The 14,073-nt window shown below is 40.7% G+C and overlaps 1 protein-coding gene across 1 annotated transcript; it reads left to right on the forward strand.

Moving 5' to 3' along the window:
- Positions 1-250: 250 nt before the first annotated feature.
- On the forward strand, positions 251-11,069 carry slc10a1 (solute carrier family 10 member 1). The gene is made up of 5 exons (XM_060828950.1): positions 251-660; positions 2,151-2,352; positions 2,847-3,025; positions 6,197-6,399; positions 10,945-11,069. Exons 1-5 carry the CDS (start codon positions 251-253, stop codon positions 10,953-10,955), a joined length of 1,005 nt encoding a protein of 334 aa, XP_060684933.1. The 3' UTR covers positions 10,956-11,069.
- Positions 11,070-14,073: the final 3,004 nt, after the last annotated feature.

Consider the following 14,073-nt stretch of genomic DNA (forward strand, 5'->3'; position numbering starts at 1 on the left):
TGTAACTCACAGCAAAGCTTAAAACATGACTTTACAGTGCTTGTTCTCTTGTAGGTTCAGAGAAATTGCCAGATTTTATAGGAACAAGCTACCTGGTAGCACTTGAAGCAAAACTCCTGCAGAATTATATCAAACAAAAGCATCCCCAAAACCAGGAGCCCTGTAAATGTTTTATTTCGGGAGATCCATTTACTTCTCATCTACAAAGCAGAAGCGATTCAGGGATTAAGCGTTGAACCGTTGAATCAAAATGAACACCACCAGTGAGGAATATTTGGTGAAAGATGCTTGGAATGTGCTCCTGAGTATTAACTCGACACCAATCTTAAACTTAAGTATGGGGGAGACAGACCAGCCACCAGGAAACCTAATAGATCAGACTATTACTGTCATTTCAATCCTTGCTCTGTTCATCACAATGATATCAATGGGCTGCACGATGGAATTACCAATGATCAAGCATCATGTTTTGAAACCGAAGGGGGTGCTGATTGCAGTGTTTTCTCAATATGGGATTATGCCCCTAACAGCTTACAGCCTCGCCAAGGCTTTCAGGCTGTCCTCCATTGAATCTCTGTCAGTCCTGATCTGTGGCTGTTGCCCTGGCGGAACCCTCTCCAACATCTTCTCACTGGCACTGAACGGAGACATGAATCTCAGGTACGGAAACAGCTGCTCACCTGAAGCTTGGCTTTTCTAGTGGTTAAGGGGTAGAATCCATCTTTGGGAAAGATGCAAGTCTAGGGAAAGAGTCTAAGAAAAGGTGCCACGTAATACTGTCAGCTCAACTACTAATGAAAGGTCATTGATGTGAAATGTTAACTCCGTTTTTCTCTCCAGAGATGAAGACGAGCTGCTAAATCTTTCCAGCATTTTCTATTTTGTTTCAGCATTCACCATATTTTACGCTTGTATTACTGTCCGTCTGTGCTATGTACCCTTTCATGCATTTGCTGAAGGCCAGTTTCACACATTTAAATGATAAAGAATATTGTCTTCATTAGAAAATGGCATATTTTGTGACTATGTTTACAAAAGTATGGATTGTTAATGTTATCCTCCTCAAAGTCCTTTATAATGCCACTTGATTGCACTGTCAGTGTTGAAAAAAATTAAGATTTCAACTTTTTCACTCTCCAAGCCAAATACAGTTTGACAAATTTTGTTCCCCAAGAAGATGGTGTCCTTTTGAATTCAGAACCCAAATGTTTAACAGTGATAGCCAGTTTAATATCTTACTTTATCTGCATCTCTCACTTGGGCCAAACAATTCCTTGCTTGGTGTTCTCCCCCACTGTCGCCATCTGCAGGTGGAGGTCTAGCTGGCAGCTGAGAGAGATGGGTACAAATTGGAAGCAAAATCAAAGAGGTTTTCTAGGTGGAGGAAAAAAAAGGGAGGCATCTCTCCTCTAGCCCGTCTGCAACACAAACCCCATTCATCACCAAGGAACCCTCTGTCTGTCCTGACATTCAGTCTGGCTGCTGCCAGGATACAAGTGCAGGTTCTTCATTCGGTCATAGTGCCAGGATCCCAGATCCACAAAAGCATTCAGCCCCAGTGTCACCACATGCTGTATTGGAATAGGTGATTGACCATGATGGAGGGAACAAATACACATCTGTAACTACAGTGTACATGAATGCTAAAATTAACCAGAATATTGTAATGTCCAAATTTGAAAATATTCCTTAGATCCGTTCCAATAACTGCACCTGAATCAGGTGCCTTGAAAAATGGATCCAGTTTAAAGCTTTGCCAGGCGGGGTTGGAGGATGATAAATATTCAGAGAGAAAGTTAACAGTGTGGACTCCCATCCCATGGCAGCTAGTTCCTCTACAAAAGGAAATTTGTCATTGTCATCTAGTCTGGCCTACATGTGATCCCACCCACACAGCAATGCGGTTGGCTCTTAACTGCCCTCTAGGAAATCCAGATAGGCATCAAATGCTGGCCCAGCCAGTGATGCCCACAATCCATGAGCAAATTTTTAAAATTCCTCTGTAAAGATTACACTGTCAAGGAAGAGGTAACTATTAGTTAGCATTGTTAATATCAGTAACATTGTATTTCAGAACTGGTGACTGAATTGTTTATGGCTAATCTTTGCTGCAATTTTATCTAACATTGTCTCTCTTATTATCCCGACAGTATTGTGATGACCACATGCTCTACAGTACTGGCACTTGGCATGATGCCTCTCCTTCTTTATCTCTATTGCAAAGGCCTATCACTGGCAAGTAAAGTCCCATATAGAGAGATTTCCATAACCCTGGTCTTCATGCTCATCCCTTGTGGCATTGGCATCTTCCTCAATGACAAGTACCCAAAGTACTCAAAGACAATAACTAAAGTAAGAGATTTGATAATTTGCCAGCATGGTATCTTCTCTGTTTGTTTTCTGTTTAAAAAGTTCAAAAATTAAATGAATCCTAACTTAGTGATGCCTTTCAATGATAACATGTGGCAGTTTTCTCATCAGTTAAGTAAATCTGTGTGGGATCCTCTCTATAACATCACTGCATTATGTACAGGCCAGTTCTCCATACAGGTCTGATTCAGACTTAACATGGCCAAACTATTCCTAGGTTAGCTTGTTGCAGAGAATATGGGAAAAGCCTCCTTTTGCTGCATTGGTTTAAAGGTTCAGTCTGAATGCTAATGCTGAGGAAAACAATCTGAACATCTCAACAGGCTTCTCGGAAGTTGCACCATTCGCCTGAGTTGCAGTGGAAGGGTAATTGTGGCATGTCAGTTAATACAGATGGACTCTTGGTATTTGGGTTATTGTGAGCTTGTTTCATTCAAAGCATTTTGTTTCATTAAACTTGCATGTTTCTCTTTCAGGCAGGCCTGTTCATTCTTCTTATCGCAGGAATAATAATTGGCATCTTGTCAGGAATGTCAATTGGGACCAGTCTCTGGATGCTTTTCTCCTCTCGCCTACTTGCTACCACAGCATTAATGCCCTTTCTAGGATATACTTTCGGATATGTCCTCTCATATCTATGCAGCTTACCGGAAAGGTAACGTGTGCAATTAATTGCAGTAGAAACAGTTTTGTCTTAGCATTTGAAATGGTCGTCTTTTGTCCATTCTTGTAACACTAACTGAGGCATAAAACTTTAATTACATAGATTTAAATTAGGTACTACTTACAATGAGAGTGCATGTCAGAAGCTTTATCACACCTTCATTGGAAACGAAAACCACAAATATCTGGTTGAAAGTCAAGCTGAATGTTTGGCTTCTATTAGGGGCTGTCAGTAACACAGAGAGCTACCTGAATGTTCTTGATTCAGAAGAGAGTAGGAACTAATTCTAAAATAAAGCATATCTATTCACATCTCTTTCAGATGACCCCTCAACAGAATGTCTAGAGTGAAATATTAGAGAGTTATACGTTCATATTTTTGGATACCATTAATATGAAAATACAAATTCAGAGCAAGATTAGGCCATCAGATCATAAGACCATCAGACAAAGGAGCAGAATAAGGCCATTCAGCCCATTGGGTGTGTTCCATCATTCAATCAAGACTGATATGTTTCTCCATGCCATTCCCATCCCTTGTCCCCATCACCCTTGATTACCTTTACCAAGCAGGAACTTATCTATCTCTGTCTTAAAGATATTCAATGACTTGGCCTCCGCCGACCACTGTGACAATGATTTTCACAGAGTGATCAACCTTTGGCTGAAGAAATTCCTCCTCATTTCCGTTCCAAAGATCGGCCTTTCACTCTAAGGCATCCCTTGGGTCCCCGTCTCTCCTGATAGCGGAAACATCTCTAGATCCACTCTATCCAGGAATCTCAGTATTCTGTAAGATTCAATTAGATCCCCCCTCCCCCCCATCCTTCTAAACTCCATTGAGTACCAACCCAGAGTACTCAACCACTATGCATACGACAAACCCTTCATCCCCAGGGTCATTCTTGTTAACCTCTTTTGGACCCCTTAAACACCAGCCCATGCTTCCTTAGATACGGGGCCCAAAACTACTCACAATATTCAGAATGCAGTCGAACCAGACCCTTATACAGCTCAGGTGACACATCCATGCTCTTGTATTCTAGCTCTCAAGCCTGCTCTGCCATTTAGCTGATCTGACTGTGGACTATTCCCTCCACCTGTTGACTCCTTCCTCTATTTTAAAAATATTCAGCAACCCTGCCTCCACTTCTCCCAAGTGCGGCGTGTTCTGCAGTTGCATAAACCCCGAGACAAAAAATATTCTCCTCACCTCCATCTTAAATGGGAGACACGAATGGTTCCCTTCTCCCACAAGGGAAAACATCCTTTCAGCCTTCACCCTTGTAATCCATGCCGAGGTGATGTATTATGTAGATAAGAATAGGAAGTTACAACAGAGACAGATAAAGTACATAGGCAAAACTGGAGCAGATGTTTGTTATTCAGTATGAAGGAATCCAGTTGGGATCCAAGAAGGTCAAGTCAGAATATTTTCTTAATGGTAAGAGACAGGGAACAATGACAAAGGAAAGGGATGTCTATTTTACTTACTCGTACAATTAATGCCATTGGAAAGGCTGGCAAGTGCTGCCCATTGAGAGCAGTTAGAGCCAACTACATTGCTATGGAGTCACATGTAGGCCAGACCAGGTAAGGATGGTAGATTTCAATCCCTGAAGGACATTAGGTTAGCTAGTACAACGAACAATGTTAACTTTGTGAGCAGTGGTACTGAAATCACCCATCATTCCCAGATTTAATTTTGATTAAGTCCTTGAATTCATTAATCGCATTTAAACCTCACCAGCTGCCATCATTGGATTTGAACCCATGTCCCAGAGAATTAGCCAGGGCTTCTCATTTATTAGTTCAATGAGATTACAGTAGGCTGACATCTGTCCTTAACAGAGGTGCGCCCGTGGACAGATCATTCATGAATAGGTGTAAAATAATTAAAACATTTGATGTAGAGATGGATTTTATCTGAAGGGTGCTGGAAATAAAATGGCTGGATGGGATGCTTCAGTTGTATCGAGACTTGATCAGGCCCAATCTGGAATGGGTCGGCTTCATTGGAAATAGAATGTGGGAGGGGTGTAAAGCAGGCAGTCAATTTGTCATAAGCCATTTTACAATGCAGTCATGTGTAGCTACCCACTCTCTGCAAACAAAAAACACGTGTTCAAGCCATGTACTTTTATTGAGTTGTCAGGGGGTTTGTGGAGCCTATTGTGCTGCATTACTTTCGCTATGGCAACACTTCAGCCAATGAGAGTCAACTTGCTGACCAATCAGCACCCTGTTCTTCTGTGGAGAATACGAAATCGTGCTTGTTTGAAATTTAGCATTCTTGCATAGTATAACTGCAAGATGAAAAGTTTCAGCAACATTTTTCTCTTCAGCAACATTCACGCTGGGGAAGATGGTGGTGTAGTGGTAATATCACTGTGTTAATAAACCTGAAACCTGTGAACTAGTGCTCTGGAGAAAGAGATTAAATCCTATGGCAGCTGGTGGGTTTAAATTCAGTTTCAAAAATCTAGGATCACCTTGGTATAATAATATTGAAACCATTATCAATTGTCAGAGACAAAGAACATCCAATGTCCTTTAGGGAAATAAATCAGTAATGCTTACTTGCTCTGGCCTACATGTGGCTCCAGACCCAGAGCAATATGACTGACTCTTAAGTGCCTCTGAAATGATTTGATAAACCAATCAATTCAAGGGCAGTCAAGGACAAATCTTGTTTTGTCAGCAACTTTAATTACCATTAAAGAATAAAATAATCTCCTTCTCATGCTTGTAAATGGAGGTGCATAGCGAACTTGAGTGATAAATGCATCATCAGACATTTCAGAAGAGGCATTTTGACCATCAAGTCTGTACTGACAAAGCTATACTAAATCTACATTTGAACACAGTACCCATATCCTTGAAAGTTATGACATTTCAAGTGTCTATCCAAGTATTTTTTTTAAAGGTTGATGACAATGTCACGGACAGTAATTTGTTTTCAATTCAGTCTGTACTGAAGCAGATTGTGTAACTTCGCAGCTGCTAAGTTGTGTAGTATAAATTCATATTACAAAAGTTCAGCACCAACCCTACCTATTCAACCTATTTAAACCCCAATCAAAGCCCAGTCAGTTATAGCAGCACACTGAAGATCATCTACACCCAGGAAGCCTCTCCTAACATATTTACTCTCTTTCAACAGGTGCCGGCGGACAGTTTCTATGGAAACTGGAAGCCAAAATGTCCAGCTGTGTACTACCATCCTCAAAGTTGCTTTCAACCAGGAAGATATTTCTGCACTTTACTTATTTCCACTCATTTTCTTGTTGTTCCAATTTTTTGAAGCATTAATTCTTGTAGTGATCTATCGAACTTACAAAAGAATAAAAAAATCGAAGGAACACAGTGAGTAACCAAATTTCTTACATAGAATCAACCAATTCTTTGAAAGGTTCAGCCAAAGTATCCCATTCCTGCCTCTTCCATGTAGTCCTGCATTATTTAGTTGCTTATCCAAATTCCTTTGAATGTTACAATTGAATCTAGTTCGCTCATAGTTTCAGGTGATGCACTTCAGTATCTGAGCTGGTGTCTATGGGTTTGAGAGTGAGTTTTCATCTTCCATTTTCCATCTTCATTACTGCCTTCCTATTGTTCCAACCTCCTTCTGTTCCACCACTCACTGTCTGACCAGACTGCAGTCCTGAGGTATCTCAACTGAGAAAGGCACATGATAGGGTAATAATGAAGCGGTGCAATAGTGACAAGAAGTGTCTGAAACATGTAAATCAGAAAGGATTGTGGTTTGAGAAGAAAGTCAGATTTGAAAAGAAAAGAATTGTATGTGAACAGATCTTGACTCTTTAGCGTTTTCAACATTGCTACTGGTTACACCTTCAGCAATTGCTGTTCTGATTATGGTAATCATGTTTGTCCCCTGTTGTTTAGCTTTCTCTGTTTACGCTTCATCTTGTCCTATGTCTTGCGAGAGAAGGGGAAGTGTATTTGTAATATAATGTGTTTTGGTTGTTATGGTTGATTAGCTGACAGTCTGTGCAAGTTGAGAAATATGGGTGTGAGTCTTGCAGCAGTGCTAATGGTGTGTATGCAGGTTGGAACATTGCCTTTGAGCTGTGATTGATAGAGATGTTTGAGAAGATTCTGACAGAGAGTGGCACAGTGAGCAGCGTGTGACTTGAGTGGGGAAGTTCTTAGATTATAGCATTTGAAGATGCATTCACTGATGTTGACAAATGATGTGTGATTACTGTATTTTTCTGATGGGCAGTCTGGAGGCCAGCAACAAGAGGATGAAAAAAAGGAGGGATTAAGTCACCATGTGGGTATCTGATGTATAGTCCACAAGGTTTGTGCGTTATTCTTTAAAGAGAATTAATTCCTGATTCTGTATTCTGGATACATCTCAGACTCTGCATAAAAAGGATTTTTTTTTTGCTACCATCTCTGGATACACAATAACCTAGAAATCATCGGCACTCCTACTTAGACAAGATTCAGGAAGCATGAGATTGGATGATACAAGAAAGATAGAGTATAGGTCTCCTTTTAGGGAAATGCAGTGATAGGATTTTGAACACTGCATGATCGTGGGCTTCACAAAATCAACTGTCACTATTTTATTATGCATTACGTGCTTTGTAGAGGAGTGTCCTCGAAAGAAGATAAAGGCAGATCATTGAGCTTCAACAGCAGATACATGCTACCTCTCCTTTGGTAACAGACACCTTTTCTGTTGGAGTGACACAAACACATCCATTACTGAAAGTAATTATTGGTCACAAATTAACAATCAAATCCTATGGCTGTCCATTGTATCACTGCACATTAAACTCCTCCTCATCCTACTGACTTGAAACAATCTGCGTGACAAGATGGGTGAAGCCTACAATTATTTGCAGTTACATCTAATCCGTCCATCCTGGAAAGCCTGAAGTGGAAGCCCAATCTGTTAGTTGCAGCCATCACTATATTGGAGAGAGGTTTGGGCATGGTAGCATCTCTCTAGATGTCCAACAAGTTAACACTTGTTCAATGCTGCTCTAAACTAATTCCTTCATGCATAACAGCAGTGATAACCAGGCTACAGACAATTCCTGGGATGACAGGACTGAAGAGCTATAGAACCCCTACAATGTGAAAGCAGGCCATTCAGCCCAATGAGTCCACACCAACCCTCAAAAGACCATCCTAATCAGCCCCATCCCGCCATCCTTGTAACCCTGCATTTTCCATTGCTAACCCACCTAACCTGCACATCCCTGGACACTATGGGCAATTTAGCTTGCCCAATCCACCTAACCTGCGCATCTTTGGATGGTGGGAGGAAACTGGAGCACCCGGAGGAAACCCATGCGGACACGGGGAGAACATGCAAACTCCACACAGTTATCCAAGGCTGGAATCAAACCCGGGTCCCTGGTACTATAAGGCAGCAGTGCTTTATTGACATATGAATACAAATTTGTTCAGTTAGGCCTATATTCAGTGGACAACAGAAGAATGAATAGAATAGAATAGATTAGAATAGAATAGAAATTTATTGTAACTTGTATTTTTACAAAAAAAATACAGTGTAAAGTGTTTAAGTTGCCATACTCTGGCACCATTTTAATAATAAATCATATATATATTTAAGAAAAAGGTAAAAGGGAATGTCAAAGAAGCCTCAGACATTCTAATGGAACTAGACAGAGCAAATGCAGGACCACGGAGACCAGGACCAGAAGTCACAATCTAAAGATATAGAGTAGGCCATTTATGACTGAGATAATGAGAGTGGAAAGATATAAAAGAGACCTAAGGGGCAACTTTTTCACACAGAGGGTGGTACATGTATGGAATGAGCTGCCAGAGGATGTGGTGGAGGCTGGTACAATTGCAACATTAAGAAGGCATTTGGATGGGTATATGAATAGGAAGGGTTTGGAGGGATATGGATCAGGTGCTGGCAGGTTGGACTAGATTGGGTTGGGATATCTGGTCGGCATGGACAGGTTGGACCGAAGGGTCTATTTCCATGCTGTACACCTTTATGACTCTATGATTCTATGGCTGAATGGCCTACTCCTGCTCCTAATTTCTATGTTGCTATGGTTCTGAGAATGCAGCTGATTTTCTCCAACAAATCTTTATTGACAGGCTTATAAGATCTCATCAAGCTCCTTTTCCTTCCTTAAATTTGCCTCTGAATGTAGGTTTGGTTCATACAGCAGAGAAGTGCAGACTGGTCAGAAATCTCCTGTTCTTTGCTGTCACCTCTCACTGCTCCTCCTCATTGAGAGAAGTCTATCTCTGGCTGTCTCTTCTTCAAACTCACTGTCTTAAATCCATGGGTCATCAGACTTACTGTGGCTTCATTGGTCAGGTGCTGTTTTTTTGCACAGTTCCAAAGCATCCCTTTATCTTCTGTCTCAATATCGAGTATAACCCAAAGCAAGAGCAAAATAAATTGGCAAGCTTGCAATGCTGTCAAAGTGTAGGTAGATTGCAAAATCCTAACCTGCATCATTCTCCCGCTCTTTGTTCTGATCTTGGAATGATGTTTGAATGGGGAAGAGGAATCATACCAATAAATTGAGTTTACCTACTGTGTGTTCACACCATTTCAGGGTCCACACCCTCCATAGATTCACAACCAGAAAGGGTTAGGTCTATGTAATAGTTTATTAAGTTAGTACAAATTAGTTTGATGTCACTGTTTTCTCAATTCTCTTGGTCCTCCCTCTTATGGCCAATAGTCCCATGGAACCAAAATCAATTTTTGAAGACAGTAGAAATTGCCAAAGCATTCCAAATATTAAATGCCATCCTCCCCACCTCCTGAGCCCTACCTCAATGCCCCGTGTACCTATTTGCCAGTGTGAGCACACTGCAAGGTATAATGCAACCTGTTTGTGCTGCTAGTGGTGCTACTCCTGGACTGAACTGCTTTGGACTGTTAAAGTGTCACATTTGGGTTGTGCATCGATTTTAATGCATTATACAGGTCTTTCTGCTATAATGCGAGTTTCGTCAACACAAATTCACTGTAACACGATTGACAAATTGGGGAATGCTGTTTCTAAAGTGGGAACTTTTAAAATGTGATTTGGCTGTAATGCAATTGCATCGCCAACACTTTAAGGGCTGTTTCTGAAACACAATTTCTCTATAATGGAGGGTTGCACAAGAATATGACCATCGCTTTATAGAAGAACTGACTGTATGTAGAAACAGTAAAACATTCTTTCTCTCGCTGTTTCCTTGTTAGCAATCATACATTTATACTTGTGTCACACATTCCTTATCATGCCTTCTAGTAATATTTCCCAATCCACAATAGCCAACTAGGACAAGTAGGGTCATGTCGTATGAGCCATCAGAGGAAACAGCTTGCCTGATGTCTCTACCGGGACAGAGCAGACAGCACCCATACATGTTGGCATTTACATGGATAAAGCCTACTTGCACGACATGAGGGAGGGCTATAAGCTGGTAGAAAATAGCATTGGAAACTAATGGCAACAGGAGAATACTGCAAGTTGAAATGAAACCTGAAACACAATCCTGAAAGCATGTAATTATGCAAATACATCAGCAGATGATTGGCATTGTGACAGGGAATGAACTGCCAGAGGAAGTGATAGAGGTGGGTGCAATCACAATGTTTAAAGGACATTTGGACAGGAAAGGTTTGAAGGAATATGGGCCAAATGCAGGCAAATGGGACTAGTTCTGTTTGGAAAACCTGGTCAGCATGGACAAGTTGGGCTGAAGGTCTGTTTCATTACTACATGACTCAATATTAATTTTTAAAGATTAATTAATTTTTCAGATGCCAAATTAGCAAGATAATTATATGTGTTGAAGTGCTAACCTAGTCCTGAACATATAGTTAAATATCTTTACCTCAATAAAGATGCTGAAGAATAACCTGTGTGTTTTTTTTAGGTGTCAAATAATTTACATGCCTGTAGAGAACAACAATGGAACAAGGTACACTTCCTGAAGTTGTGAAACCTTGTGAGCGTGGTGACCTTCAAAAGCAGTAAAATGGAGTCTTCCCCGCACAGACGCGTAGAATACAGTGGAAAGTTCATAAGATAATTACAACTTTTTTATTGCAAAAACTTTGTGTTTCTGGCATCATATAACAAAGTCTTGATTTCAAACTGACCAGCGAGTAAATTTAGGAAAATAACACACTCAATCCAAGTATACTGCAGACCTTTAGTGTTTGGATATATTTTATGTTGTTCAATGACAGCAGTTTCCTGTGTTTTTCTATTGATTTAGGGGTCAGGTAGACACAATAATTGCTCACCTATCTCAGAAAACTGTTGATTTAAACTCCATTCCACTGATGAACAGATAAGAATAGCTGAGACTCCAGAGTGAGAAAGGATCACCAGCCTTTCTGGTGTTAAGATGAGGCCTTGTCTATTTTCTCGTCTCGGCATAAAAGATCCCCTGGACACTACTTGGAGAAGAGTTGGCAGCTATTCTGGTATCTTGCTCACTCAGCCAGTCTAGATATCTATCATCAGTTGAGAACATTGATCAAAACTTCTTTCAAGCCATATCTCAAATTAAACAGCATAAAGTTACATCTTAAGGTTACGTATAGCAGAGTGAATGCCACAGAATCAAATTCATACAGTCATAAGGTTTGACAGGATAGAGGCTCTTTGACCCATCATGTCAATGCTGGTCATTATGCACCCATTTACCCTAGCTACCTTCCCAGCACTTGGCCCTTGGACTTGTATTCTGACATGTTGCAAGTGTTTCACGAAATACTTCTTAAATGTGATGAAGGTTTCAGCCTCCACCGCTTTTTAGATAGCGAGTTGCAGGTACTCAACAACAACCTGGGTGCAATAATTTTTCCTTAAGTCCTTTCTTTGCTATCCTATTTTCTTTTTTACATTACCCACCTACACTTTCTATATTCCTTTAGAGCTTCTGCTGTTTTGCTTTAAGCTTCCTTTTCTGTTTTTATCCAGGTGTCTACATGCTTCTGCACTTGTTAGTCCCACCCTTCACCTTTACTGGAACATGTTGGCCCTAGGTTCTCATTATTTCCTTTTTTGAAAGACTTCCATTGCTTTGATGTAGATTTTCCTGTAAGTAGCTCCTCCCAGTCCACTTTGGCCATCTCCTGTCCTGTCATATTTAAATTGGTCACCACTCAGTTCAGAACATTTACTTCCAATCCATTTATGTTCTTTTCCACAACTACTTGAAATCTTACTGAATTATGGTCACTATCAATGAAATGCTCCCTCACTGTCACATTTATCACTTTCACAGATTTGTTCCTTAACATTAGGTCCAGCATCACACTCTCTTGTAGGACTTTCTATGTGCTAATATTAGAAGCTCTTTAAATATATTTTAAGTATTCTGCCCCACCTAAGCCTTTCACAATTTGTCTGTTCCAATTAGTACTGGGGAAAATGAAATTCCCTATTATTCTTACAACTGTCTGAAATTTACCTCTGTATCTTTCTTTCTATCTCTTTCTGACCACTTACAGGATTTGACTCACAACAATGTGATTGTCCCTTTGTTTTGTTTTAAGTTCTACCCATTTGGCCTAATTTCAGGAACCCTCCAAGATATTGTTCCTCTTTTAGGAATTGACCCTGATATTGCAACACCATCTCTTCTTTTACACAACCTTGTTTTGCCTAAAGATTATGTTTCTTGGAATATTGAACTGCTCCTTCACCCATCCCTCAACCAGGTCTCTGATAGCAATGATATATCCCCTTGTGTCAAATCATTTGCCTTGCTCGCCAGACTCCTTACGTTAAAATAAATGCCATTCAACATTGCCATGCTCCTTTATGCTTTAAACTGACGATATATGGCCTGTCTTACAAATTGACATAGTTTTACTCCTACATTTGCTTCTGCCACATCTTTCGCTCTATATTCCCACCTCTCGCCAAATTTACACATCCACCAGCAACGACAAGTGAATTCCATAAATTTGTTGATCTTGTTCTGGTTCAGGTACAACCCATGTGACTTGTTCAGGTCCCACCTTTCCCAGGAACAGATTTAATGGTTCAGGAGTCTAAAGTTCTCCCGCCTGGACCAACTCTTCATCTGCTCGATCCAGCTATTCCTATACTTGCTAGCATGTGACACAAGGAGTCATCCAAAAATCACAACCCTTGAGATCCTGTTTGTCAATCTACTACCTAGCTCTCTGCAAAAGTGGTCATCTGGGTTGGCTGGATCATCCAAGCCTCCCCACATACTACAGGGACTTGGCTCCCCTGTCAGACTTACCCACAACCTTTAAGCTGGTCTTTGCTTTGTGCTTGCATTACTTTTGTCAGCTTTTTCAAGGATTGGGGCTCATGTTAGGGTTAGTGTCTCCTGCTCCTCAGATGCTGTCTGACCTGCTGTGCTTTTCCAGAACCACACATTCGACTCTGACCTCCAGCATCTGCAGCCCTCACTTTCTCCTTGGCTGTCTCTCTGAGTAGTTTTGCTACTTCACTCATTGCTCTATGACTCTTGTTGTATTTTAAATTTATTTAGTGCAGCCGAAGGAAAATAGAAAAGCAATGCTTTAATGGTGCGACTATTTGTGCAGCACTTCAGATATCTTCTGGAACTTTCCTCACATGACCAACCACATTCTGCAGTCCTGATTCCACTAGCAAAAGGGCCAAATGCACATTGCCCCTTCCCAGTGCCAATCAGAAGGTCTTCTTCACCACCAGATCATTACCCTGACTGCCTGAATGAGTCTCAAATCGTTTTTTCCTCATCACCAGTTTGTTTTTGTGGTGGTAAAGAAGACATTTGGGGTGCATTCCTTTATGATTTAGGCAAGGTATGGAAACCAAAAGCCTCTCTGTGAGACATGCCGCTATGTAACATATTGGTTAGCACACAGCTAGAATTATAGTTTTGGTCACGACATTTCAGGAAGGACATAATTGCTCTAGAGAGTGTATGGAGAAGATTTCAAAGGATACTGTCAGGGTTTAAAAATTGCAGATCTGAGGCGAGGGTTGTCTTTATTAGAATACAGGAGGCTCGGGGTGACTTAATCAA

Source organism: Hemiscyllium ocellatum, chromosome 8, assembly GCF_020745735.1.
Source record: "Hemiscyllium ocellatum isolate sHemOce1 chromosome 8, sHemOce1.pat.X.cur, whole genome shotgun sequence".
Lineage (NCBI taxonomy): Eukaryota > Metazoa > Chordata > Chondrichthyes > Orectolobiformes > Hemiscylliidae > Hemiscyllium > Hemiscyllium ocellatum.

Excerpts from the sequence above, each read along its gene's own strand:
- slc10a1 (XM_060828950.1), top strand. The coding sequence starts at position 251 with ATGAACACCACCAGTGAGGAATATTTGGTGAAAGATGCTTGGAATGTG. Across the intron at positions 2,353-2,846 it reads ACTCAAAGACAATAACTAAA|GCAGGCCTGTTCATTCTTCT; the intron begins GTAAGAGATTTG and ends TTTCTCTTTCAG. Across the intron at positions 3,026-6,196 it reads CTATGCAGCTTACCGGAAAG|GTGCCGGCGGACAGTTTCTA; the intron begins GTAACGTGTGCA and ends CTCTTTCAACAG.